Source organism: Natator depressus, chromosome 11, assembly GCF_965152275.1.
Source record: "Natator depressus isolate rNatDep1 chromosome 11, rNatDep2.hap1, whole genome shotgun sequence".
Taxonomy (NCBI): Eukaryota; Metazoa; Chordata; order Testudines; family Cheloniidae; genus Natator; species Natator depressus.
The window spans coordinates 32918650-32946365 of NC_134244.1; the positions used below are offsets into that span (position 1 = coordinate 32918650).

The 27716-nt window shown below is 40.9% G+C and overlaps 1 protein-coding gene across 4 annotated transcripts in view; it reads right to left on the minus strand.

Annotated features, from left to right (window-relative positions):
- The window catches only part of RBMS1 (RNA binding motif single stranded interacting protein 1), a 200795-nt gene that overhangs the window by 2699 nt on the left and 170380 nt on the right, over positions 1 to 27716 (minus strand). For 3 of the 4 annotated variants that reach the window (XM_074967424.1, XM_074967425.1, XM_074967427.1), the window contains exons 7-13: positions 16678 to 16793; positions 14926 to 14975; positions 14728 to 14821; positions 11021 to 11071; positions 4731 to 4841; positions 3511 to 3591; positions 1539 to 1621 (exon numbers count right to left, since the gene is read on the minus strand). In XM_074967424.1, coding sequence (XP_074823525.1) covers positions 1544 to 1621; positions 3511 to 3591; positions 4731 to 4841; positions 11021 to 11071; positions 14728 to 14821; positions 14926 to 14975; positions 16678 to 16793 — 581 coding nt within the window. In that variant the 3' untranslated portion in view covers positions 1539 to 1543. The remainder of the gene's footprint in view (positions 1 to 1538; positions 1622 to 3510; positions 3592 to 4730; positions 4842 to 11020; positions 11072 to 14727; positions 14822 to 14925; positions 14976 to 16677; positions 16794 to 27716) is intronic. The other variant, XM_074967426.1, reaches the window with a different exon arrangement.

Below are 27716 nucleotides of genomic sequence, written 5' to 3' on the forward strand. Positions count from 1 at the left end.
CCTTCTGCTCTGTGAACATGCAAAGCCCCAAATAAGTGGAGATAATACTGATCTTGTGCTAGGGACAGGATATGAAGAGCAGAACTTTGCTTCCCTGTGTGCCCTGGATCACTGCTTGGCAGCAGCAATCTTCACATGCCCACAGAGAAGGCTTAGGACAAGGCCATGCATCTGAACTATACTGACCCACAAGCAAGATGCCCTGAATTGGGTATGCAGGGGCCATGGTGCAGTAACAGTCCACAGGATGTTGCCTGGGTAATCGCGAAGTTTAGGATTTAGGCCCCTCAACCTCAAAAGGAAGAATGGGGATGTGCAAGGCCTGTTTACTTGGGATTCCTGTAGGGGCCAGTGTTTGGCCAATGTAAAGTAACAAACACGCAGACACGTTCACTATTATATGGAACATGGCATCAGATAAAATGTGCTCAGCTAATGAATTTGTTTATATGACAATTTTTAGACTTCCTGAGTATAGAAGAAATTCTTATCCGAATACTTGGGATAAGAACAGTGTTACCATTACCACAGACCATACTTGACCTGCAAAACCAAAGGTAATTGAGATATGTATGTATTAGTGAATGTGCACTAGGCAAACAGGATTATGTACAGAAGCTGGACAATCATAAAACTGCTGGTGCTTTCTGTGTTCTGTGTTTCTAATAAACCTGTGTCATGAGAGCTACAGAAATGAACTTTTATGAACCTTTCGGGGCACATAAGCAATGTAGTGAGAGATTCACTTTCTAGTGCATGAATAAAGTTCTTTCAGTGTGAAATCTTGCAAAACTTTATAAACATTTATGGAACTGAAGTATAGAGAAGAACTAAACTCCAGAAGCTTATGTCTTGGAAGGATGGAATGAAGAAAATGGAATGCTAGGGAAATGGTCAATGCAAACAAAACTTTAAGGGTGGCAAGCTATAAAAAGCAGTGCTGCATGGAAGGGGTTACAGTCCAAACAAATGAGTGACTTATTAAGGAAAGCAAATGGAACATTTTCTATGAAAAGGAGGAAATTAACTAACTCTGAGACAAATTTAAGCCAGGACTAACACTTTGTTGACCAGTCTGTCTCCTTCCGACAGTCTTAAAGACATGAAAGGGGAGTCTTTACAAGTGAAACTCAACAAGGATTTCCTTGAGGAGATTCCACTGCATCATCCCACTGCGGGTGGCATTGCTTCTCTGTAGGAAAGCCACTTCCAAGTCAGTGCTGGGATTCAAACTGTTCTCTGCACAAGTCTGATGCCATGCATGGAAGCACTGATGTCTCAATGTGAACAAGTTAAGCAATTGTGTGCCAGAGAAACTACTAATACATTATTACAGATAATTCATTAAGGGACTAATCTTGAAGCTTTTACTCTATTTTTTCTAATTTCTCACTCTGGCAAAATTCAAATTGATGCTGGGCTCTGGCCCTAAATTATTAGGGGTTTTATTTAGATTATATCACTTTTGTAAGCTAAAGTATATTGTACATTTAGTTTTGAATTCATGTCTTTTTCAGAGTAACAGAACAAGCCCCTACCTCAGTTATTTGTTTTGCTGATACGTATATGGAGAATGGTCACTGGATGTCTCTACTGTAACCTGCTGTTGGCCACTAGCTTCCTGTAAAAGAAGAAAAAGGGGTTGAGACATGATGTCCAGCAATACTAGCTAGCGCCTAGATTTCCCAAAATGACTAGAGATTTTGGATGCCCCTATATTCTGTTGTACAACCCAAGAGACTTGACTGGGCCTGGCTTTCAGAAAGCGTTAAGCATCTTCTCCTTCATCCTTCTAAAAAACCAGGGCCCTCTCTAAGGTTTGTCAAGTTAGGTACCACAAAAGTGATGCATCCAACTTGGCCTGCACTTTTATTTATAACAGAAGATCTAACGAAATATAAAATGATCAAGTACATGTTCTATTTCCTAAATTGCTATAGCAATAACTAGACAATGTGATGCGATTAACAGAATGGAACCACACAAACATATTAAAAAATGAGAGAATAAATTCTAACGTTTTCTGTAGACCACTACAAGTCACCATCTTTGTGCTGTGAGTCAGTGTGAAGAACATAGACTTCTGCATTCCCATAAATTCTGTAAAAAGAAAAGGAGTACTTGTGGCGCCTTAGAGACTAACAAATTTATTTGAGCATAAGCTTTCGTGAGCCACAGCTACAGCTCACCCATGCCTCCGATGAAGTGAACTGTAGCTCACGAAAGCTTATGCTCAAATAAATTGGTTAGTCTCTAAGGTGCCACAAGTATTCTTTTTCTTTTTGCGGATACAGACTAACACGGCTGCTACTCTGAAACCATATATTTTGTGTGTATCTGCTTGGGTATTGTAGTGTGGATGGCTCTACGGAACACTACGGGTTAGTTCCGCTGGAGCTCTCAACACATAGCCCCGTAACCAGGCGATGACTAATTCAACTGCTAGAGACACAAGGTGAGCGGGCTAGTATCTTTTATCAAACCAACTTCTGTTGGTGAGAAAGACAAGTTTTCAAGCTTATACAGAGCTCTTTTTTAGGTCAACAAAAGTGTGTCTCTCTCACCAACAGAAGTTGGTCCGATAAAAGATACTAGATGAGAGGAGATGAGATGGATGAGGTAATATTATGGGACCTACACAACTACAATACCACAGCATAATTCAATGTCTGGTACTTAAAAGGACAATACAGTGAATCCACCACTCGTAGTTTGCCTCTGACACATCTGGGGAGGTGTATAAATCATACTGACCAGGGTCAAATGTCTCAGGACAAACAGACTCTGAAATGGATAAAATATGGCCTGTAAACTTCGGGATGTGGGCAGAGAGAGATAAAATAAAAACTAGGGAATGAGAGGCTGCAGGGGTGAAATCTGCCTTGCCCAGCCCCAATGCTGGGGGTTCTTGGGATAAGTGGGGCCTACATAAACCTTAGCATTTCCTTGCAAGTTTAAGTAAGATAATACACATACAGGCTTTTTGTTCCTTAACCCTTTTCCTTCCTGTGGATGAATAAATAATACTTTGATTTGAACATGCTATTCTCTGTCACTACATTTTTATAGTGGCCACGGGTCAGAAGTCTAAGCAGGGGCCAAAATCCAGCTGGCCATGTTGAGGACATAGTTGATGGACAGGAGTGGTGTAAATAGTGTGATTACACCCTGAGAGTTACAGGCCTATAACTGGGAAAGAGTGCCCAAGGAGAGACTGAGAGTGGTCAATGGTATAGCTCCCGCTGGAACTGCAAATGCAGTCATATCTCAAAGCTAAGCAGGGCTGGGCTGGGTCGCTGCTTGGATGGAAGAACTAACTATTAGAAGTTCACATTGGTGCAATATATTTATTAGATGAAAATAATGACATGATGGTAGTTTTATTAAACTCCATTTGTACTCAAAGGTCCTACATAATGTAACGTTTTCATCTGTATTTTTTTTTCCTGGCAAAACAATAAATATAACAATTTTGGCTGTAATAGTCTGCTGCTTATAAAATTTACCAACCTCAACAGGAACAGCTGCTGTCTGAACATGTGTATACTGGGGTATGTAGGCTCCTTGCATAGCTGTTGTGGCTGGCATGTACTAAAAAGACAGAGACAATACATTCAGCTAAAATAAAATCTGATGCAAACCCCATAAAGATTTTTTAAATATATATTTGAGTGCTCTGGTAGGGAAGAAGATTCAAAGCAAGCTTTATCTAAAATCAATAACCAGTGCAGAGAAGTGAGGTGTATTACACTGAGCAGTGTTAGTACACAAACTCAACTTTGGCCTTCAGAAACAAAGAAGTTAAGTATTTTCTTTCCAACAAAATTCCAGTCTGAGTCTTTTTCTTACCAGTATGTACCCAAGGAGGAAGGATGCTCTTACGGTTAAGGAACTGGCTTGTTACAGAAGATCTGGGTCAATTTCTTGTTCTGCCATACACTGTGTGACTTTGAGCAAGACTCTTATCTCTGTGCCTCAGTTTCACATCTGTGAACATTGAGGATAATATTTCTCTGCTTGACAGAGGTGTTCTGAGGATAAATGCATTTATGTTTGAGAAGTGCAAGAAACTACACTGATAGAGGCCAGACTTTATCTAAATAAAGTGTGCCATGTATTTTTTATTAATCCAATGTATTTGTTTCCATGAGGAATGCAGTTTAAACTAGGAAGCTCATGGTGTTCCTTTAGGTCAGTGGTTCAAATTTAGCTTAAGTCAATAACGAGCAAAAGTTACCATCAGATGGGTCTCTTCAATCATCTGTATTAAATGGATCGGTATAGGTACTTCTCTGTGTCAAACTACCATTTGGTATGCTAGATATAACACTGCATAGAATTTAATATACAGATGTAAGAGGTTTTTAGCAGATGAAATGTCTTCATATCAGACAAATGTATGTGAATCAAATAATTTATTTACAACACTGAACCCTGCAGAGTGAACTCAGCACCATTATTTCTGCTTCAAGTCCAGTTCTAGAATTAAAACTACTTAAACTGGGCTACTTTCATTTGCTTTGTTCCATGCATTTGGAGTGCATTTCACACTACTACACTAGCTTGTCTGCTTACTCTTTTGCCCTAAAGAATCTGTGGAGACAGCTATTTACATTTTAATTGAGGAGGAAAAATTCTTAGTGGTTTTCATGTACACTACACAGATATTGTAATCAATACACAACATTTTCCCTTTGTATATACTGAGCTTTATATTAAATGCCACATACCGTTCCAGTACTGCCTAATGAAAGGTGACTCATCTGTTGTGTCAGAGGGTTTATCATTGATGCAGGCTGTAGTGACATGGTGTGGTCCATGGAGGGAGTCAATACAGCACCCTATAGGAGAGAAAAAAACAAGTTTAAGAATGAGACTGTTCAGATTTTAATTACACATCTCTTTTGGCTCAGGCACATAAATACGGCCTTTAATTCCAAACCAGTAGGGTTTGCCCTAACCCACAACAATGAGTCTGGATACTAGCTGGTCTCGGAGATCCTAAGGATTTTACTCCATTTTATAGCTAACTACCCAATTTATACATGCACTAATCTGAATTTGTAAACTGAGTAATTACTTAACTACCTACCAAAAGTGCAAGATTTGATGTACAATGGATAGACCTGCAAATATTTCATGTGCCACTGTCTTATAGAGAGAATACTTTCCTCAACAGCAACAAATGATGCACTTCCATGACTGCCTGTGCAAGTTTCATACCCTTGAGTTAGGCATTGTAACTTTTGATCAGGGAAGTAACAGTTTCACTAGGGCACGAGTACCAGAGGGCTATGTTGTAAATACCATTTCTTTTGCAGAAAGTCTATCTAACATGATGGGATTACCACATTGGTGTCACGTCTCTCCATCTTTATATGTACAGTGGACATAGTTTTTAAGCACCTGAAGTTGCCAAATATTCAGTTGGTGTACAGGTGTTTGGAAAACTCTTAAGAATGCATGAGGGTTAATTTAGATGGATGGATACAGATGGGGTTTATTTCCACCCTAAGATGTTCCTGTAAAATTACGGTTCTAAATATATTGTATGTGTTATATATGCAGGCATGTGACTGAAAAGAGGTTTAGGTTGAAAATTAATAGAAATAATTACAGCATACTGAAAATCAGTGTTTTTGAATGAATAATTTATTCCTTTTACAGCAGGTCTTATTTTTTTTTATAAAGTACTGAGTGTAGTTAGAAAAACAACCATGTGACCAGTGTCGATGAAATGAGTCACAGGCTGCACAAACACTGCAAGAATTTCCTGTTCTGCAGACTGCAAGTGTCTCTGCAAAGCAAATGAATGAGAAAGAGAGAGCACAAGCTTCCACACAGGCCGAAGACCAAAACTGAGAAGTCAGGAATCTAGATCTTTCATTTCACCGAGATAATAGCTAGAATTGAACACCTGTAAATGGAATATCCCTAATAGCATGATAACCTATTAATTTGCATTTCTCACAGCATAACTTACAGGCTTTCATCCTTATTTATAATTTCAAAACTCTATGTTGATAAAGGGTGTAAATAAAATCCGTTGTGTCCATTAATGACATACTTGGAAAAAATATGTATCAGTTGGTCATGTTGAAAGGATGTAAGTGTTCGACACCATCTTTTTTGCTTGCACATACAGAAAACACTTTGCCAAAAAGATTTACGTTTTCCAGCCTGCATAAGGAGGTTAATTAAAATCCAGGCAATTTCCTTGCTAGCTTTGAAAATGTGCTTGTTTGTCAGCCATGGCACTGCATATATTAAAGCATGAGTCAGTGTATATAATGTCAGTACCAATGAACTCAGTCATTTTGATATGGAATGGTACTGATGAGGGGGGGAATGAGATGGGCAAATTATATATAAAGAATACATGACTGTGTGATATAAAAATATGATAGACATGAGTGGGGGTGACCTGCATTACTCATGAGTGGGGAAGCCATGGGCAACTAAATGAGCGTCCATAAATCTGTGTATATCATACCATATATTTTGCTTCTGTAAAACAGGTGGCCTGAATTATTTTAGATCTGCTCTAGAGCATTTTTAAAATTGGTTCTGCAATTTATCACATGCATATTACCACCACATGGGCTACGTCACAAAGCGTTCAATCTCAGCATCCTAAAAAAAGGATGTACTTATCCCTCAGGAAATTGCACTGGGGATAAATGGAGCTGTCCTCATCAACCTGCCTTCCTGAACACATGGATCGTGTCCCTTTTCCTTCCTATTTTTCCCTTTCAAAGTGACAAAAAAATGTGAGAATGACACTATAGCCCAGTGGTTAGGGCCCTCACCTGAGACGTTCAAGTTCTTTCATCTCATCATTTGGGAGTGCAGAGGAATTGAACTGGAGCCTCCCACATCCCAGGTGAGTTTCCTAACCACTAGGCTGAAGATTATAAGGAAAGCCACTGCCGCTACCTCCTCCTCCTGGCTGTTTTGAATGGAGCTAGACAGGCTCTGAGTGTGTCTACTGGATTAACTCCCACAGGCAAAATAGGCGGGGACATGCCTATCTCCAGCTGGACTGAAGATCATGTTGGGACTTAGGCATCCAATGCATTGGGGCACCTGCCTGAGGAAGCAGTGCACATGCCCAGAGACAGAAACTTAGGCACCTAAGGGAATTCTACAGCAAATATTTAGGTGATGAATGAATTTAGGTACCTACAGTGTTCAGTGGCAGCTGAGCAGGGATTTTGTGGATTGCAGTAGTGCCTAAATATTGGCTTTAGGCACTTACGTCCCTTAGTGAACCTGAGCCATTGTTATTGAGGACCAGTAAAGTGGAGCCCTGGCAAAGGAAGGCTGGGCTAGTTAAAATTTGAAGTAGCAGGAGTCATGACTGAGCCCCAATTCCAACTGATCACCTCCTCTTCCTTCCTTCTTAGCATACAGTGTCCCACGGTAGAATCACCAAAATCCAAGAAAGATTATGGAAAGGAGAGTTATTTACCTTGTACAGAAATTGTAATTCTTTGAGGTGTTTTGTCCCTATGGTGCTCCACTTCAGGATGTGTGCACAACTGTGCACTCTTGATTGGAGATTTTGTCAGCAGTACCCATGGGTCCACACCTGCCTCCCATGCAACCGTGTGCTCCAGTGTGAGGATGTATAGGTGAGAGTGGACCTGCCATTGTTCCAGTTCCTTCTGAACCTCAAAGCTCAAGAATAACTCGAGCATAGGGGAAGTAGGGCAGGTAATGCATCAGCTCTGGAAGCATGCACAAGAACAGCATGCTGGGAAAAGGCATGCACTGATGACAGATCTGGAAATGTCTGTGACATGTCCCTTCTTCAGTAAGGCTACAGAAGTAGACTGCACTTTGATGGAATGAGCTATCACTCCAGGAGTGGGATGCACCCCTGAGACTTAGCAATAGGTTAATATGCATCCCGAAACTCATTTAGACAGTCTTTGGGTGGAGATCAGGTGCCCTTTCGTTCTTTCCGTGGTGGAGATTAAAAGTCTAGGAGAAGCCCTGAAGGGCTTAGTCCTGTCAAAGTTAAAAGCAAGAGCTCTTCTTATGTCCCGTGTATAGAGACTAGCTCCTTCTCTTGAGGAGTAAGGCTTGGGGTACACCGTCGATAGATGAATGTACTGATTAATGTGGACTCTGAAGATACCTTAGGTAAGAAATGGGGGTGAGGGAAATGATGTCCCTTTGTCACAATAAAACACCATGTCTGGTGGGTCAGCCATAAGGGCTCCTAGCTCTTCTACTGTCCTGGCTGAGGAGACGGCTATAAGAAATGAGATCTTAAGAGATAGATGAAGGAGGCAACAGCTCCCAGTAGGTTCAAATGGGGTTTTCTTAGCATATTAAGAACTAAATTGAGGACCCCTGGATGAGTTGGTTTCTTGACAGTAGGAAAAAGGTTAAACAGGCTTTTAGTGAACTTTGCACTGGCTGGGTGAGCAAAGACTGAAAACTCTTCAATGGTGTGTGTGAGAGAAAGTCTTTAATGGCAGCTAGCAGAATCTTATCTGAGTTCAGCTATAATCCTGTAGTTTTCAAATTTACCAGGTAAATTTAGAGTGTTGGAAAGGTGAGATTCAAGAGGTGGTACCAGATCAGAAAACATTTCTATATTTGGCTTTCCTATTACTGAGTAGTACTGTCTAGACCTCTGGAGAGCTGTCCTGTTTTATGTTCCAGAGAGCCATCTAATACCCATGCCTTCAAATGACGCAACAAGAGGCTGGGGTGAATCATGGATCCTGATTCCTGGGTGTGGCGATTCACTGACAGAGGAAGACAGAGATGGTTGCAGGAACAGTCAAAGGAACTCTGGGAACCATATTTGCCTTGTCTATGATTGTGTGAAGCGGATAGCCACTGATCTGTCCCGTTTCAGCTTGTTCAGGAGACTGAAGAGTAACGGCATCAGGGGATAAGCACAGAGGAATACTAGGCCGTGGGATACTGAGAGCACCTCCCAGTGAGTTGAACAGAACCATTGGCACTCAACAGCTTGTGACAGTAGAGTGTTGTTGATGGGTAGGGCAATTTTGCCCTGCAGTGAGGCCTGGAGAATGTCCAGCAAGGAATGCTGAGGTTTTGCATCTCCTCTAGCAGGATTTGTAAGGTCTCTGTAGTCCTTTTCACAAGTTCCTGGAAGGCCTTGAAATCATCTGCTCCTGAGTAGGACTGGAAGTGGAGGGCATAACAGTCTCCTTTGGTGAGGAGGAGGACTTGTGGGAAGGAGGTGTCTCCTCTTCTGAACCTGGCTCCTGCTTCTCTGGAAGCTCCTCCTGTGAACTAAGACCTGGTGTCAGTAGTTGCTGCTCTTGAGGAGGTATCCTCTTATGAGGGTACCCTGTAAAAGTGCTCACCATAGGGGGCCCACTGTGGTGGGATGTAAAGAAAAGAGGTAGGACCCAAAGGTTGTTTCTGCCAGCTGTATATACTGCTGGGACACTCTTCCTTGGGATGCACTCCAAGGGAAAAAGAGAAGGTAATGAAAAGGGTGAGGAACCTTAAACCAACAACTCAAAGTCAGAGGACGTCTTGGGGGCAAGTGGTGCTTGTACAGGTGGCTGGTGAGGGACCAGTAACTGCATCAGTACTGGCTGTTGAGAATTCACAGATGGAACCATCAGCTCTGGATCATGAGCTGGTATCAGCGGAAAGTCTTTCTAAGTAGCCTTCCTGTGGGTAGCCAGAGACCACATCAACACCAGAGGTCAAGTCCCCCTGTGGATACCCAGAGACCACACTGATACCAGAGGTCACGTTGTCATGGAAGGGTAGACAGACTCTGGAAGGTAAACTGGTGCTAGAGGGAAATCCCGGCCGGTACCTCTCAAAGGAGAGAATTCAGTTTCTTCCAGGTACTGGGAAGTTTGGATAGTGTTCCTTGGGAGGCTGCACGCTGGGAGGTACCAGAGACAATATCGAGGAATGGTCCATGGGTTCTCTACCATGAACTGAGAAAGACAGTACCAAGGAGTTGGACACCTTGATGTTTGAGGAGTCCTTATCCTTCAGAGGCACGGAGTCCAGTACCATCTCTGATGCCCCTTGAAGTTGCTTGCTGTATGCTTATCAGTATTCAGCAAGGTCAGTACTAGATGGATTAGAAGCCTCAACAGTACCCATACTGGGATGCGAGGACTCATTAATCCCAGTTCAAGGGGGTTACTTTCCCCTCCTCTTGGTTTCTTGTTCTGTTCTCTTTCTTTTTTGGTGTTTCAGAAGAATCTAAAGGGCCCCCATGGTCTTTGCTTACTGGAGCAGAAACAGTCATCAGGGAGCTCTGAGCAGCTGAAGCTGATGTACAGTGGGTGGGGAATGGACTCAGACCCCAAAAGTCTCAGAGAATGTTCCATAAGAAGTTTTAGTTTATCCTCCCTTCGTTTATTTTTTTAGATCTCTTTTTGAATCCAGTGCGGATCTCACACCTGGAGGGGATCTGGAGTCTCCCCAAGGCAGCAGAGGCAGCCAGGGTGCCTGTCGCTACAGGGCAAAGATATGTGGCAAGTCAGACAGGTTTGAAGCCCAGTATCTTGGCATAACCCATTGGGAAAGTCTGCAGAAGAGAGCCAAGTTTAAATATAGACACAAAACAGGCAAAAAAGGGAGGGGGAATCCCCCAAAGTACAAATTGTACTAAACAAATGAAAAACTAAGAAAAAACAAGAAAAAAGTTAGCAAGCTGTGCATCTAGCTAAGTGGGCACTGCAACACTCCATCTCGAGCTGCAGGTGGCTGAGAAGGAACTGAAATGGTAATGGGCCTGGTTTTCCCTATATACCATCACACCAGAACATGAGGAATGTGTAGGGTGCAGGTGTGGTCTCACAGGAACTGCTGGCAAAATATCTGCTCAAGAGTGTACGGGCACGTGCACATCCTGAAGTGGAGCACTGATAGGGACAATTACTTGAAGAAGAACGGATCTATTTCCTACAGTTTGAGATCTTCAGAAAGCTGCAAAATATTTTATATCTACACAAACACAAAAAGAGCGACAGTGGGAGAAGGAAGCATAAGAACTTACAGGGTGCTGCATAATATATGGTTGAGGTTGCATCCAAGAAGGACTCTGAACCTAGAACAAAAATAAGTTTTAATTTTCATCATCACACTATTTTTCTTTAATGCACCCATTTTAAATATCATGATTATTTTATCAATCATAACATAAAAAGCCTTCACGTGTTCATCTGCTTACCTAAACCAGCCTCTGTCTGATTTAGACTAGGAAACACTGATCCCTATTAAAACTTCCATTTACAAACCTCAGCTCTGTTGGAAGGAGTAAAACTATAGTCTAATGGGAAGGCAAGATATGGACATAACATACTATGTGAAACTCTCAAAGCAGTATGTTTTATTCACTTTAATCTAATTTGTAGTGCAGGCCTTAGAAACTCTATGGAATACTCTGTAAAGGTCCCAGTGGAAAGAGATGTTTAGCTTCCACTCATGTTGAGGTGTGAAATGCCTATGTGTCCTTGGAAATCCCAATGGGAGAAGTAATCAGAAAGTCTCGGAAAGCACAGGATTGTTTGCTCTGAGTTTATGCTCAGGTGGCATTGGACTGAAAGGACTGGCTAGTCTGATAGTTTCTACTCAGTTTGTAATGGTTAAAATACCAGTAATTCTGCTTCAACCTGTTACAGGGACAAGAATAAGGATTGGCAAATTTGGGTTTCTCTTGATAGGCCAACAGAGTACAGTATTCTTAAAGACCAGAAACAGGGAGTGTGGTCCTGACAAGCACGCTCTCCTTAATGGCAAGCAGCTCTTTGATTTTTCAGAGAAAGTGAGATTAACTTTGTCTGAGACTTTCCGACTTGAGGCAGGATAACTTTAAAAGATTCTTATAACTTCAGTGATATGCTAATCTGCTTCTCTTAGTTGAAAGAGGCTGGTTTAAAGAACCATCTAGTACTCCTGCTTCTATAAAAGACTTTTTTGTGAGAGAAGTCAAGGCAGGCTAGAAACATGGAGCTGTCACGTCTCCATCTCCTACCAAGAAAGTATGCAGAGGATGAGGAAGGTTTCCGATCTTTTCTGTGCACCTAAAATAGGTTAATTAGTGCTGCTGGAGACTTAAAGGCCACGAGGTGCCTAAACCACCTCACATGGAGTCCTGTGAAGAGCAGAGGCAGTTAGACCTTGTGAATTGAGGTGACTTTCTGCAAGATCAGTATTTCCTGCCCTTCTTTCTCGATTATTTTTCTCTTGAGTCACATTGAATGACTCTCTTCCTTTTCAAACATTAAAGAGCAGAAGCCTGCTTCTGCAGCTCACTTTGTAGAAGGCAGAGCGAGGACCAGGGAATTCAGGAACCCGGAGTCTTTAATTTCAAAACTGTTGGTGCAATTTGACTGGTGCTTTGACTGATCTCTTCAGCTGACTCACAACTTTCATCTGGGTGTATCAGAGGTGCAGAAAGAGTACGAACAAACACTAACCAAACATTATGAAATCTGATGTCCTTCAGTAAAACTAACTCTAAGAACAGGTTTTGCTGCACCTCAAGGAAAAACAGTCTCAATTTCATGATGCATTCTGTTTGTGTAAGTGATAGGATGCTGTATGTTCAGCAAGCGTGGATCTGTAATTAAGATGTGACTAATATCTGTATTATGAAACTCTTTTGGCCAGAAAAAAACACCACTTCCTTCTACACAGAATTATTCTTTCATTTTCATTTCTAATTAAAAGGATGCAATAATTTCAGATAGTACAGTGTAAACAGTGTTTAAACTGTTCCATTCTCTAGAATCTGAGCCTTGTGCCACATGTTGAAAAAACACTGCCAGTAACAGATATTTGGAAATATGCAATACCATATACTGCATATTTGAATGGGAAATAGCCTAGAAAGCCTGCATTTTATTCACAAGTAACTTCTCAGTGTTTCCATGCCAAATTCCAGTTTTCACGCCAAATTCCAGTTTTCACATGCAACAAAGGAAAGAATCTGAGAGATTCCCTGAAGGACAGTGAGAGCCTAACAAGGATTCGCTTTGTGTTTTTAACAAGGAATAAAAAACTAAAATCACTGGAATTTTGCAGGGTAGGAGGGAGGAAGAGTGGAAGCTTATAATAATTCTCAGAATTTACTGACTATCAAGGCAGTACCATAATGTCCTCCCCAGGATGACCAATTTTCAATAGGTAGTGGAAGCACAAATAGGCCCATTCTCCTTCACTTCCCTCACCTGGGGCTGCTGAACCATATGGAAGTTTCTACAAGGGCATAATATAGGCCTTAAATGGGACCAGAGGGACATGCAGGTCTTGTGTTGACTCTCTGTATGGGGCTGTATTTCACCTGTTCTGCACAAATGGTACAGTTTGGCCCTTAAACTCAGTTTTATGCTAGGAAATGGGAGGTAATTGCTAAATTTAACAAACCAAAATCTTCAGCATTTCATGTTAGGATTTTTTACTCCCTTGGTTTAATCTTCAATCAAATCTACTTTGCTTTTGGATGTCTCTCCTATATGAAGTAAATGCCTACAATAGCTAAATTAGAGGGACATGGTGGGTGAGGTCATATCTTTTATTACACCAACTTCTGGTGAAAGAGAGAAGCTTTCGAGCTTATGCAAAGCTCTTCTTCAGACCTGAGGAAGAAGTGAAGCTCTGTGTAAGCTCGAAAGCTTGTCTCTTTCACCAACAGAAGTTGGTGCAATAAAAGATACCACTTTACCCAATGTGTGTCTCTATTATCCTGGGCCCAACACAGCTACAACAGCTGCAAACAGCAATAGCTAAATGTCTCTTTAAGCTGTTGTGTGGCAAGTCAGCCTTTGCCTGATGCTACTGAACTGCAGCAGTAAATCCGGACTCTCAATAAATGGAAATACAGAAGATCAGAGTGATATTTAAAAACGAACATTCTTGAAAGCTTTATTCCAAATGTGATAACTGCTTTATCAGCATATTACATTTTTTGTAAGCTTATTGCAGTGGGAGGCAGAATTACTCATGCCAGTTGCCTTTGTTTCAGTGCTCACTGAAGTCAAAGGACAGACTCCAATTGACTTCAGTGTGCTTTGTACTGGGCTCTGAGATTCCAAAGTGTGCACTGAGTACTCTTTGCTTTACAATCCTTATGATACCAAAGTAACTCCTGCTTTAAAAGGCCCTTTTAGGCCACAGAATGCTTTGCTCATATGTGGAAATATTTGTACTTGACCTCACGGCTGTCCATGATTTTCTCCCAGTCATCTGAACTCTTCTTCAAGCTTTCTCCCCTAGGATGTAGTGAGTGTCTAATCTCTTCTTAGGACTCCTTATGCCTAAAGGAAGCCGCAGGAGCATGGGCAAATTTTCAAGCAAAAGCCGGCCAACCAAACCAAAGAGGGTTTAAATAAAGGTATTCTCTTACAAATACACCACAGACATAAAAAGGATTCAACAAACTGCCATGGAGGACAATAGAGAACTATATATGAAATCTACAAGTGGCCAACAAATACCCTAGCTGTAACCACAAGCAACAGCCTTTATTTTGCAAGATTCCTTACCTCTAATTACATTGCTGTGCTACATAAAACAAGCAGCACTTCAAAACAAGCACCTGTTAGTAATCCATGTGGCATTTGTGCTAATCCTGTATGGAATTGAATAGCTTTTTCATTTAAGTTTAGCATTTTTGTAGAGACCCATAAAAAAGATGTAGCAACCAGTAAATAAGCATCAGTCCCTATGAATCAATTCTGCGACTGAGCTCTAAGTACAAACCTGGTACGTAGAAACTGGAGAAGCAATATATGGCGTAATAGATGTTTGAGTGATCATCCTGTTTGTTGCAATACTGTATGGTGAAGGATAAAATCTACAAGATACAAAAAAAAAAAATTAAACCCTACAAATGTAATAACTCTATGCATCTTTCATAATGCAGAAAATTCTTTTGTTTAGTGTCACCACTTGACGTACCCATTTTGTAAAGCAGCTGTAGTTGGATCATAAGTAAGCGTCATTCCAGCCTTTAAGGAAAAAAATAAATATGTACACACACACATATATATATATATATATATAAATATAAAATGGAAGAGTTGACAAAATTATATTTTGGAAATTGTTTACATAAATCCTTCTTTAAATATATTATTCTTTAGTAAAAAAACTGATTAGTGATATTTTATTTTCCTATGCTGAGGGAAAGGGTAACAGCAGGCAAAAGTAATGACATAGTAAAAGGAGTCACTGAACTATAACCTTGGCTCAGAATACAGAGTTTCAGTATGAAGAGAGAAATGCAGTAACTGCAAAGTTGGTGTGGTGTGTGTGTGTGTGTTTGTGTGTGTGGTGCATTAACTATAAAAATGAATGTGGAGAACTGTTCCTCAGAAGACAGATGTGAACATTTTCATAGCCTCAAATGTTTAGCCTTACTAAAGACAGTAAAAGCATATGAAAGAATTATCTTGGATATTAAAATGTAAGAAAGACTATATCATCAGTGTGATTGGAAAAAAACATCATGTTGCCCAGCACTTGTGTATTTCTCTCATATGTTGTAAAATAGGTACAACACTGTATTTCAGTCCTAACTGATTTACAACATTCACATGACTTAACCCATTTCAATGCTGTATAAACAAAATGTTTAGTTATATATGACTGAAGTTATGGTTTTTTTTGGCAGTTTTACACTGGAAGTATATATTGTGGGTAAAATCCTGCTCCCCTGCAAACTTCAATTGAGTTCAAAAGGATCAGGATTTCATCTTTTGCATTTACATAGAGATACAGGACTGGAATGGGACTCCTGGGTCACCAAGCTCAGTCCCCTACTATCACAGTCAACCCTGTCATATAAATCCCATTCATAAATGTATCAAACACCATCCTATAACCAGTTAGATTGTTTGCCCCCACTACTCCGATTGGGAGGCTGTTCCAGAACCTTCCTCCTCTGCGGGTTAGAAATCTTCTTCTAATTTCCAGTCTAAAATTTATTCTTGTCCAGCTTATATCCATCTGTTCTTGTGCCAACACTGTCCTTTAGCTTAAATAGCTTTTTTCCCTCCCTGGTATTTACTCCCTCAACGTATTTATAGACAGCAGTCATATCCCCTCTCAGCCTTTCCTTTACTAGGCTAAACAAGCTAAGCTCTTTTAGTCTCCTCTTGCAAGGACACATCGATTACCAGGACTGTACAAAGTATTCCAGATGAGATCTTACCAGTTCAATGGCATTAATACTTCCCGATCTTTACTGGAAATACCTTTCCTGATATATCCTAGAATTGCATTTGCCGTTTTCATGGTCACATTACACTGGTTGCTCATAATCTTCCTGTGATTGCCAATACATCCGGTCTTTTTCCTCCTCTGTTGTTTCCAAATGATGAGCCCCAAATTTATTAGAAATTCTTAGTAGTCCCTAAATGCATGACCTTGTACTATTAAATTTCATCCATTTCTATTACTCTACTCAAGGCCACCCAGTTCCTCCTGTATAATATTCTGATCCTCCTTTGCACTGATGATCAACAGGTTTTTTAAAGAAAACTAAAAAGATACATTTAAATATTTTATAAAAAGTTACAAACTGGGATGAGAGAGTTGCTGGCACACACTCAATGTGCCAAAAGGCCAAGCCAAGAAGTCTATATGCTTATCATTTTTGTAAGTATTCATTATCACACACCCACACTAAAGCTTGAAGGGAGGACTTACAAGTCTCACCTCGCCTTCTCTATGCCACGCTCTCCCGTTCTGTATATATTTGTTCTGATTCTGTCTCTTTTTCTGTCCTCCATCGGCAAATTTGCACAACAAAGGTTCTGCAGGAGCTAAAGAAATAAGGAATACTTTGAATTAGGCAGTTTTGTATTAAATTTATTAGGCATTCCAAATATTGTATACATTTATCAGTAAAACACACTAAATTTTATTTACTTTTTTAAAAAATATTTAATGTTAAAATTATAGCATTAACACAGACCATTGATAGAGCATCAACTAGTGGGCAGGACTGAACATGAGAATATGTATTCCACAATACACTGTACCATCAATAGTTGACAATCAAGTCACATACAACTAAAGAATAAAAATCTCGAGGGATATGGGGACCAATCCATTTTCTTCTAACCATATAAACCCAAAATTGTTTAAAATACTTTTCTGTTTAAAAAAATTTTTTTTAATAGTTTAACGTGTTATAAAGGGGTATTCTCAATGTAAAATCTAGTCAGTTTCTAAAAGTCAATGGGGGTCTACATGGGCACTGTGGTGTGCAGTATGGAATTAGTTGTGGGATAGGTCCTTAACTATCTATGGAGTGTAAACAGATAAACTGATCACATACAAATACTGTCAAATGCCTAAAGCAAACTAAATGGAAAAATAAATAACATTTTCTCTAATCTCTTTCAGTTGTAGTCATCATGTGTTACTTCTAACAATGGGTTAAATGAAATATAAAATGAAAAATTTTAATTGATTTGTCCCTTTAACATAGAGATATAACAAGACAGTAACATCAGGTACAGCTATGGACTATAGTTTCTTCTTAGCTCTTCTAGTCAGATTATTATATTTCAATTTAAAATGATCACATAATAAGACTGTTAGCAAGACACACGACCAGGATATGTTCTACCACGTATCCCATGCATGTTCCATTGTTCTGTGAACTAATGAAGACTGTGGATCTAGTTCTGAGCTGTGCCTTTCAGGAGGTGCAGTCCAGGAAGGAGGTGGGTTTGGGTAGGGGGCTTTAAGTCACTTTTGGGCTTCCTGCATTCTGGGTTTAGTTCCCATAGTCAGTTATAGCAGCCTTTAGACATTTCAGCAGTTTCCCACAGGTGCCTGCATTCTGCTTGGCTTGGCCAGGCCAAAATAGCCAGAGCTTAGGCACTCTGGCACAAAACCTTCCTTTCTTAACATTGCTTCTGCACACCTTGTCATGCCACAAAAATGAAGGTTTGATGTGGAAGCAGTGTAGGCTATTAACCCAATCTTATGCCACCTTGCACTGGGAGATTCCCAGCTACTTTCCCCTTTTCACCTCTGCAGCACAGAGGAGACAGAGCCCAGAAATGAAACCTGAAATTCTTGACTATTTTCCTTTTACCTCACTCTTTGGGCAGCCTCAGAAAAAGAGATCACCTACATCTTTATGATGTTTTCCCTTTTCTAGTCTTTACACAGTAGACTAACCATGATCACCACTTCTGTTCCTTATCTCAAAATGTAAGCAGTCATAAAGAGAAAATATAGGTGGAAAAGTTTGCATCTTACTCTTTCCCTATTTATTATTACCCTAATTTATTATCCTTCTGAGCACCTTTCACTGATACACAGTCTTTTCCCATCCAACCTCACCGACAGGGTGGAAGCATCACTGTGACTTGGCTCTTCACAATTCACTGCCAATAATTCCTGCTACATGAGCTGTCTAAGCTGTCTTGTGACACACCTTTATTCTTTCTCTAATAGGCAACACCCCAGTGAGAAAAGGCTGGATCTAAAAACTTGTAGGTTTCCAAATGTGAATTAGGATTAGGAGACAAGAATCAAAATGGTAGCACACCTGTAACAAAATAAACCCAAAAATTTCCATATAGATATCATTAGTGCCCACACGCTATTCATGCTGTCTAAAAGTGCTAAAGCTGATTGCTTCTTCCATCTTTTGTATGACTTGTTTCTGAACCTTCTAACAGTGGAGACTGGATAGCTCAGAGGATTAATAACAAGGCAAAGACTTTCACCTCTAAGCCATCAGTTTAAGTCTGCCTCAGGCTGGGTGGTCAAGTCATTACCTGGGGCTGGCCTATGTGAAATGAATTATTGATACTATTTCTGGTTCTACTGGGAAAATACCCACATCATACCTGCATACTTCTTGGCAGTCTTTCCATGAAAGATGCATGGACTTAGAGGCAGAAACACCCTCACAGGTGGTCCCTTGTGGTCAAGGTTGAATATGAGGCATATCAGTGAGGAAGCTTGCACTGCTACTGCCTACATCGTATATATTCAGTAGACAAATAGAAATATTCAGTGTCTCGGTCTAGAAATCTGGCACCTTCCATGAAAACACTTACAAATAAATCTTAAGGGGAAATTACTTAATATTGCATAGTGATAAATTAAGCTAGGGACAATGTAGGCTGACAATATGGAAAACACCTAAGTGGGTTAGAAACACAAGTCTCATTGACTTCCAATTTAATTTGTGCTCCTAAGTCCCTGAGGCACTTTTGAAAATCCCGTTCTATATGATTAGTTGTAACAAACTACTATAGTGATGTCCTTTGTGCTATTAGACTAAGATGTTCTTCATCTGTTGTATGAACTTTTCCTCAGTTAAACTGGTTGAGTGATTAGTGCTTCATGGCCGGAAGTACAGAGCCCCTGCACATCCCATGAAGTCTTTTTCGTCTTACCACAAATTTCTTCCTCCTCCCCCCTTTAAAAAGAGAAGAAAACTAATGTTACTCAGGCAATTCAAATGGTACGTTTCCTATAAGGATGTAAATTCTTCTGTTGCATATATAGGACATGTATGTACAACAGCAGTTTGTGTTGCTTGTTAAATGCATACCTTCATATATTCTGAGTTGAGCTGTCAAATATTTACCATAAAATATACAGTGGTGAAGTTAGTGTTACTGAAGCACACTAAACTTTTGAATTCCTTTACTTCTGAATGCTAAATTTTCTCAACATTACAGCTGCATTCACTTTTGCATTTAAAATACAGAAAACTCAACAAGGTGGTTTTAAAATACTAGTTCCTTAAACAGTTTGCTTAAATGCTGCCTATTTTAGTATTTTTTTCACAGCATATTGCCAAGTAACAAAGCATATGGTACCAATGAATTCTGACATTAAAACATCACTACAGTGATGCAGCAAGACCATACAGCTAGACACTTTTGCCAAAAACTGGATCCCCCCCCTCAACTAAATCATGTGTCTAGTGCAGGCCCAAAATCATAACAAATATCAGTAACTTTGTATTTTTTAGAAAGAAACTGAATGGACTCCACTGTCACCAAATTAATCCTCGTTTTGTTGAATATAAAGCTCAGGGGCCAAAGGTCATTTCCCTGATCCTTCTAATATTGCTACAGTAGCACATTTTGAGTTGTCACAATTAACTTCTCTCTCTCTTTAATTACTGTTCCTTAAAATTAAACAGCAGGCACAAGATGAGAGAATTAAGAAAAAAATAAAACTCTCTCTCAAATTTAACATTTTATTCTAGACTTAATAGGTGAAATCCTGGTCCCGCTGACTTCAGAGACGCCAAGTTTTTACCCAATAACTCCAAGGCCTACAGTAACTGTGGTTCTTTCAAAGGTGTTGTCCACATGTATACCACTTCTGGTACACACATGCTCCATGCGCACAAGATCAGAATTTTTTTGAATAGCATTGTCCATTGGGACCGCATCTGCACCCTGTAGCTGAGGGCACAAAGAGTGGGTCAGCTGCAACTGTCCATCAGTTCTTTCACTAAAGCAGAGTTCACCTGATATAGGACTCTGTCTGAAGGAAGGCAGTTCATGAAATGTATGTGGAAAGCACATCTTAAAGAACTACAGTTACTATAGGCTGGGTAACCGATCTTTGTCCTTCTAGTGATTGTCCATATGGATTCCATTCCTGGTGACTCAGAAGCCGTGAGTTCATTTCCTGGAGGTGGATGCTCTGAACTGGAACAGTCTACCAAAGAGGAGTGCTGAGTGAAGCTGTTAACAGAACTCCAGGTAGCTAAGTAGATCTGAATCCCTTCTTTCCTTAGATGAGTTGTCACAACCACCAACCACTTGGTGAATTCTCTCAAAGCCACAGAGAGTCTGAAGGGAAGCACCCTTGTGTTGAGACTTTCCCACCAGGAACCTGAGGTATTTTCTGTGAGCCATGTGAACTGTAATGTGCAAAAAGATGTCTTGCAAGTCAACAGACATAAATCAATGTTGCAGATCTAAGCGAGGAATTATAGAAGCTAATGTTACCATCCTGAACTTGAAATGACTGACGAATTAGAGTTGAAGGGCCAGAACAAGGCACCAAACACTTTTCTTTTTTGGGATCAGGAAAAAATGAGAGTAAAAGTCCCTGCCCTGGAACTCCAGGATGACTTGGGCAATTTGGAGCTGTAGAAGGGAGTCCACTTGCTTTCTTAGCAATATCTTGTGAGACAGGTTCCTGAAGAATCATGGAGAAAGGGAAATGGAAGGACTGGAACTGGATGGAGTATCCCTTGTCTGCTGTTTCCAGGACCCACTGGTCTGAGGTTATCTAGTTTCAGGACTCCCCAAAACAATTCCTAAACAGGGATGGAACGTGAGAGAGGCAAGGGAGTAGGAGAGGAAGGTAAATCCTGTGGGTCTAAGTGACTCTTGACTGCACTATCAGAACTGCTGATGGAAGGTCGATGTAGAATGTGTGGTGAAGGAGGAAGGGGCAGAGCGTGTCTTCCTCAGAGGCTTGGACAATCTTTGCTAGCTGCAGTAGTATGAAGAAGGTTGTCTCTGTTCGACAGTTCTGAGGCCTATATTGTTTTCTCTTGGGGACTAGGATGTACACCCGCAGAGAGCATATGGCCCATGAGTCCTTTCTGTCCAGGGCTCTGTCAGGAAGAAGAGATCGCAGCCTTCAAAGGGTTGGTCTTGATGGTCATTTGAACCTCCTTCAGTATTCCAGAAGATTTGTTACCAGGAGGCCCTGTGCATTCTGATTGCAGTCGCCATACCATGAGCTACCGTGTCGATGGCATTAGTGGCCTGTAATGAAATCTGTGCAACCAGTTATCCCTCTAACACCAGCAACTTGAGCGCCTTTCTGTGTTCCTGCAGGAGCGACAGTTGATCCCAGTTCAGGAAAGTATATTTAGCCATGAGTGCTTGGTAATTTGATATGGGTATTTGTAAACTGGCTGAGGAGTATGTCTTATGCCCAACGAGTTCCAGCTTTTTGGGGTCCTTGTCCCGAGATGTTGCCTTAGGTGGTCTCCGCTATTTAGATTTCTTTTGGAGTCAGCCACTTCCAAGGGCAGGTGTTGGATGGTTATAAAAATATTCAAATCCCTTAATGGAGACTTGGTAGTGTCTTTGAGATGGGTGCCATGGAAGGATGTTGCTCCCAAGAGTCTTGATGTCTTTGCAATGTAAGAGCATCCTCTGGATTCCCTATCTGAATAGCTCGGTTCACAGGGCAATGAGTGGGCAATTACATGAGTGACATTTTCTCAAGACCTTCAGAACTAGAGGAGGAACAGGAATATAATGCTCTCGTGGGTGGGGCCATTCTTTTGGGGGTTTTAAGGTCCCACAATATCCTGTACTGGGATGGAGGTGGTGGCTGTAGTCAGTGCTGGGGCCAATAATGTCCTAGTGGAGACCAACAATAGTGACTGGCTGGTTGGACACCGTTAAGTCTCCTACTATGGTGAACCTCATGGGCACCAACAAGGTGAGCTCTGAGAATATTCTTTCCACTCTGGAAGTGTGTTCACTACTGCAGAGCACAATCTGGGGTGCTCTGATGTCAGTACTGAGAGTGGGACCTTAGATCCTTGTTCTGGCAAGGGAAGCTCTGATGATTGTGCCCATTGCTTTGGTGCTGCAGTTTTGGTTCTGAGATTTTTGGTGCCAGAGACTTGGATTCCAATGCATCTGAGTGGTGTTGAGTCAACGGTTGGACCTCCTCCGGGTTCTGAACGGACTCCTAAGCTAGATCTATTCGTCATAAACGTCATATTCCATTCTTCCTCTTTCCTCAGAGGAGAGGGTACAGAAACTCCGGTCAATTCGATAGTTGAGGGTGGGGCTTTCTCAATGCTAAATGAGCTCTGGATCTCGGGGTAAATCCCTGGTTTACCAAAGTACTAAGAGTCAGTCTGATCTGGTGTGGCCATCTTCTCCCCTTCAGGAACCGATGAAGCAGTCAGGAACCTCGAAGAGGAAAAGATTCAGGTGAAATTCTTTCACTTTTTGGGTCCTTTTGGTAAAGAAGCAGCATATAGAGCACGTGAGGTATATGTACTTCCCTGTGGCAGATGATGTTCTTAAAGTGTCATCATTAATGGAAATAATTACCTTGCAGAAGGGACAGGATTTGAATGCTGGAGACTTCAATGCCTCCATGTCCAGGAGGGTCCAGTGCCAGGGCACCTCCCGGACTTGAAGACTTCTTTCTTTGTCAAAGAGCTTAAAGTCTGTAAATCTAATTGCACTAACTATATACTAACTAAAGAGAAAACAACTGGACAGTATGCAGAGATGGGGACATTAGAGGGTTCTGTCTCAAAGCCTAGGGGGTAAGAAGGAATAAAAGGGCAAATGGAGCTGCCCTGACATTTACACCCTTGGCTTTGGGTTCCAGGGGGCATGCAAAGTGCAGGTGTGGTCCCAATGGATACTACTATTCAAAAAGATTCTTATCCCTCATTCATGGGGCACACGCTCACCAGACATGGAATACACGTGGACAAAATCCCTAGAAGAACAACTCTATTTCACAGCCATGCAATTCACCTCTTGCCATGTATTTGCAATTATGCTTCAGAATCTAAGCTTTCATTTAAAATAATAAAATGGTTGCGAAGAAAGCCTTTGAAACTTAACCAAGTGCAAACTGATGTTGTGGTGTCTAACCAATAGCTCAGAGATGTTAACTGCCCTATTATTCTCCCTGGAGTATTAACTTTTGAAACCTAATGACTACAATTTACATTTTAGCATTTAACTATTTCAGCTTATCATTTTAGCAGGAACATTCAGGTAATGTGCGCATGCATCAATTCCAAATTGCATTCCACACCTTCCTAGGTGCTAAGCCTTATCTGTCCCCCACACCGAGCTGCCAAAATTTCCAGGCTCCCTCTCACAATTTCAATTACCTGTTTTATATATATATATATATATATTTTAAATATCAGCAGTACTTTGAAAACTAAAGACTTAGGGGCTGTTTAAAATTAAATATTACACAGGATACTATAATATTATATTGATTGACTTTCATTTTCATTATTAAGTCAAGAAAAAAACCCCCTCAATTTAAAATGTATTTGTGGCAGACAAAGACATTTCCAGAATGCTGCACTTTTTTGTCTTAGAATTTAGATTAAGGTTGTAAGAGCCTGCACAGGCACTTGCCTGTATCTAACTCTCTACCTACAGTAGAACCTCAGAGTTATGAACTGAACGGTCAATCACACAATCTCATTTGGAACCAGAAGTATGCAATCAGGCAGCACCAGAGACGCCCGCCCACCCCCCCAAAAAAAAAGAAAAAGAAAAAAAAAGGCAAATTCAGTAAGTATTGTGTTAAACAAACTACGAAAAAAATAAAGGGTAAGTTTAAAAAAAGATTTCACAAGATAAGGAAACTGTTTCTGTGCTCGTTTCATTTAAATTAAGATGGTTAAAAGCAGCATTTTTCTTCTGCTAGTAAAGTTTCAAAGCTGTATTAAATTAATGTTCAGCTGTAAACTTTTGAAAGAACAACCATAACGTTTTATTCAGAGTTACGAACATTTCAGAGTTATGAAATGTCTTATGCCCAAAGAGTTCCAGCTTTTTGGGGTCCTTGTCCCGAGATGTTGCCTTAACCTCCATTCCCAAGGAATTCGTAACTGTGAGGTTCTACTATATATTGATAGTCTATAAAGATCACTGCTACAGATAGTACCAAACAACTTTAGGAAAACAAATTGTTCTATAAGACTGTGACCTAATAATAAAAATTAAGGGTCAGATTCTGATTCCCATACTTGCAGTGAATAGTACCTTACACCATGGATAGTCCCAATGACTTCAGTGGAACTACTCATGGAGAAAGGAGCCACTTGGTGTGAAGTACTAGCATCTGGCCCCAAGAAATCACCAGCTGGATTGTATACACAATGAAAGCCACAGGCTTAACCTAGTGGATACACAGGAAAATTAAAATTAATTTTCAAAATTAAAAACACCTAGTGCTTATCTCTCCTAGCAGTTAAAAGAATTTTCCAGCTCTGACTCCTAAATCTTTTGAGAAGGAGAAGAGATAAGGACCACAATCTGGATTTAGGGTCTTCTGAAAATCCTTTTGCTACTTCTGTTCTCTACCAATTTACCAAGGGCCAGATTCTTACATTGAGCAGTACCTTACTCTATGAGTAGTCTCACTAATTTGATGGGATTACTCATGGAGGAAAGCATTACATAGCATGAGTAAAGGTGGAAGAGTTTGGCTCCAAATTAGGGCAACCAGAACACCCGCTTTTTTTTTTTTTTTTTTGTCTTCCAGCTCAGAACTTCAGACCATAAATCAGATCAATTTTATACAACCTCTGAATTGGCTTTTAGCTCTGGAATGAGCTATAAAACATATTTCACACAAAAAATGTCTGGGATTTGCTTTCATGAGTTGTTGTGGAGAAGACACACAGAGTTCTGAGTTTAGCGTTTGGCATATTAGAAATGCTTCAACATATAGTAGGTACTACTGTGGATTTATAACATGGTTGATTTAACATTGATCTCTGAGCCTCATCTTTTTGCATGACTTAAAAACCCGCAAACCAAAAAAACCTTTTGCAATCTTGACACCACATCAATATTGGGGTGAGGGAGTGAGTTTGCACTTAATATAGGATATAGGTGTTTGGGTAAAGAACCATTTTAATATTAATCTTGGATAACTCTCAGGGTTGGGCACCTGTAACTGCTGATTGTTTAATAGTCTGCATAAGGAAATAGTTCTATCCTGTACCTCTCTTGAAAGTTCCAGTGCTAGGATACATACTTGAGCCGGATTCATTATTTTTTGCCTTCACAAGGCACTTTGCATTAAGGTTTCCTGATCTGTCTTCTCATGCTGCCCAGGAGATCCAGCTCTGTTTCCTATAACTATGTTTAAACCCTTCTTTCATTTAAATCCAATCTTTGTTATTTTAACTAAAAGAGATGTTCTTCCTCCTATACTTATTTCATTACAATCCCCCTCTCCTACTCTCTCCATCCTGGTATCAGTGTTTAAATATCCAGCTCTGTTTGCTGATTTTAGCCAAGTTTCTAGTACACAGTGTTTCATTTTAAACATGCCGTTCCATTTCTGCAGTTTCATTTTGTATGTCTCTAAACTTGCTCCCTCCTCACTCCCCCAAAGGATAACCATCTACTTTGTACAACTTTACCCTCTTACTATCCATTTAGGAGCAGACTGTGCCTGGCTCTTACATGGGTGTGAGCCTTCTCCACTGCCTTTGCATGGCCTGCTAAGGGCAAGGGAGCTGCCCCATATCCTAGTCCCCTTCTGTGTCAGATTGCAGTGCAGGGTGGGTAATCAGCTGTACCGCCAGCAGGACTACAGTAACTCCTCACTTAACGTCATCCCAGTTAACGTTGTTTTGTTATTAAGTCGCTGATCAATTAGAGAACATGCTCATTTAAAGTTGCGCAATGCTCCCTTATAACGTTGTTTGGCAGCCTCCTGGTTTGTCCACTGGTTGCAGAAAGAGCAGCCCGTTGGAGCTAGCTCTTGGGGGCTTGGAACCAGGGTGGACCGGCAGCCCCCCTAAGTTCCCTGTGAGGCAGTCGCTCAGCAGGCTAGCAATTGCCGGCAGTTCAGTGTCCCTCCCCCACACTGCCATGTGTTGCTCCTGCCCTCTGCCTTGGAGCTGCTCCTGGGAGCCTCCTGCTTGCTGTGCGGGGAGGGGGAGGGGGGGGGAAGAGGGGTGCTAATGTCAGGGTGGCCCCCTCCTCCTGCTCTTGTACCTCATCTCCACAGAGCCGGGAGGGGGGGGTGAGAATGGGACGGGACACTACAGAGCTCAGGAAGGAGACAGCTGCTGTCTCAACTTGCTGATCTACTTAAAAAGGCAGTGTACTTCCAGTGTGGTTAGCATACTTAAAGGGGCAACGCACGTCTCTCTCTCTCTCTCTCTCACGCACACACACACACACGCTGTGTGTCTCTGTCTCTCTCTGCCATGCTGTCTCCTCCCTCCATTTGTGCTGCCTTGTAGAGCGTGAGGCTACATTAACAATGTCGTGTTAACCCTTGAGGGCTCAGCCGAGTGCCAGTTTATCATTTAGCAGTAAGGCATTCCTTAGGAAATATCCCACCCTCTTCCACCCTCTGACTTCACTACCTCAGCAAGCTTCACAATCATCATTGCTGTGTACAGTATTAAATTGTTTGTTTAAAACTTATACTGTGTGTGCATACATATACATACAATCTTTTGCCTGTTGAAAAAAATTTCCCTAGAACCAAACCCCTGCTATTTACATTAATTCTTATGGGGAAATTGGATTCGCTTAGCATTGTTTTGCTTAAAGTAGCATTTTTCAGGAACATAACTACAATATTAAGTGAGGAGTTACTGTGTATCAGTGGAAGAACTCTGCCTGTGTCAGGGAGCATCAGGAGCAATTCTACCTCCACAGAAATTCTCCCCAAGGGACAGGGAAGCTTCTCACCACCCACAACTCAGGGCTGTGCCTACATGGTAGCACCACTGAGCCTTTAATGATGTAGCTTTTCTCAGTGACACCCTTCCTCACCTACTTATTTGAATAACGAGCAGTGTAATGCTAAGTATTTGTAGTATTAACAAAGAGTGTATCTTACTGTCCCCAGATAGTCACATTTACACTGTGTGTGCCCTCACCCCACTTGTTATACAAATCACTCCTATAATGTAATCCTGCCCAACAACTCGCTGCTTCTACCTGGTAAAACCTGATAGGACAAGGGTGTAG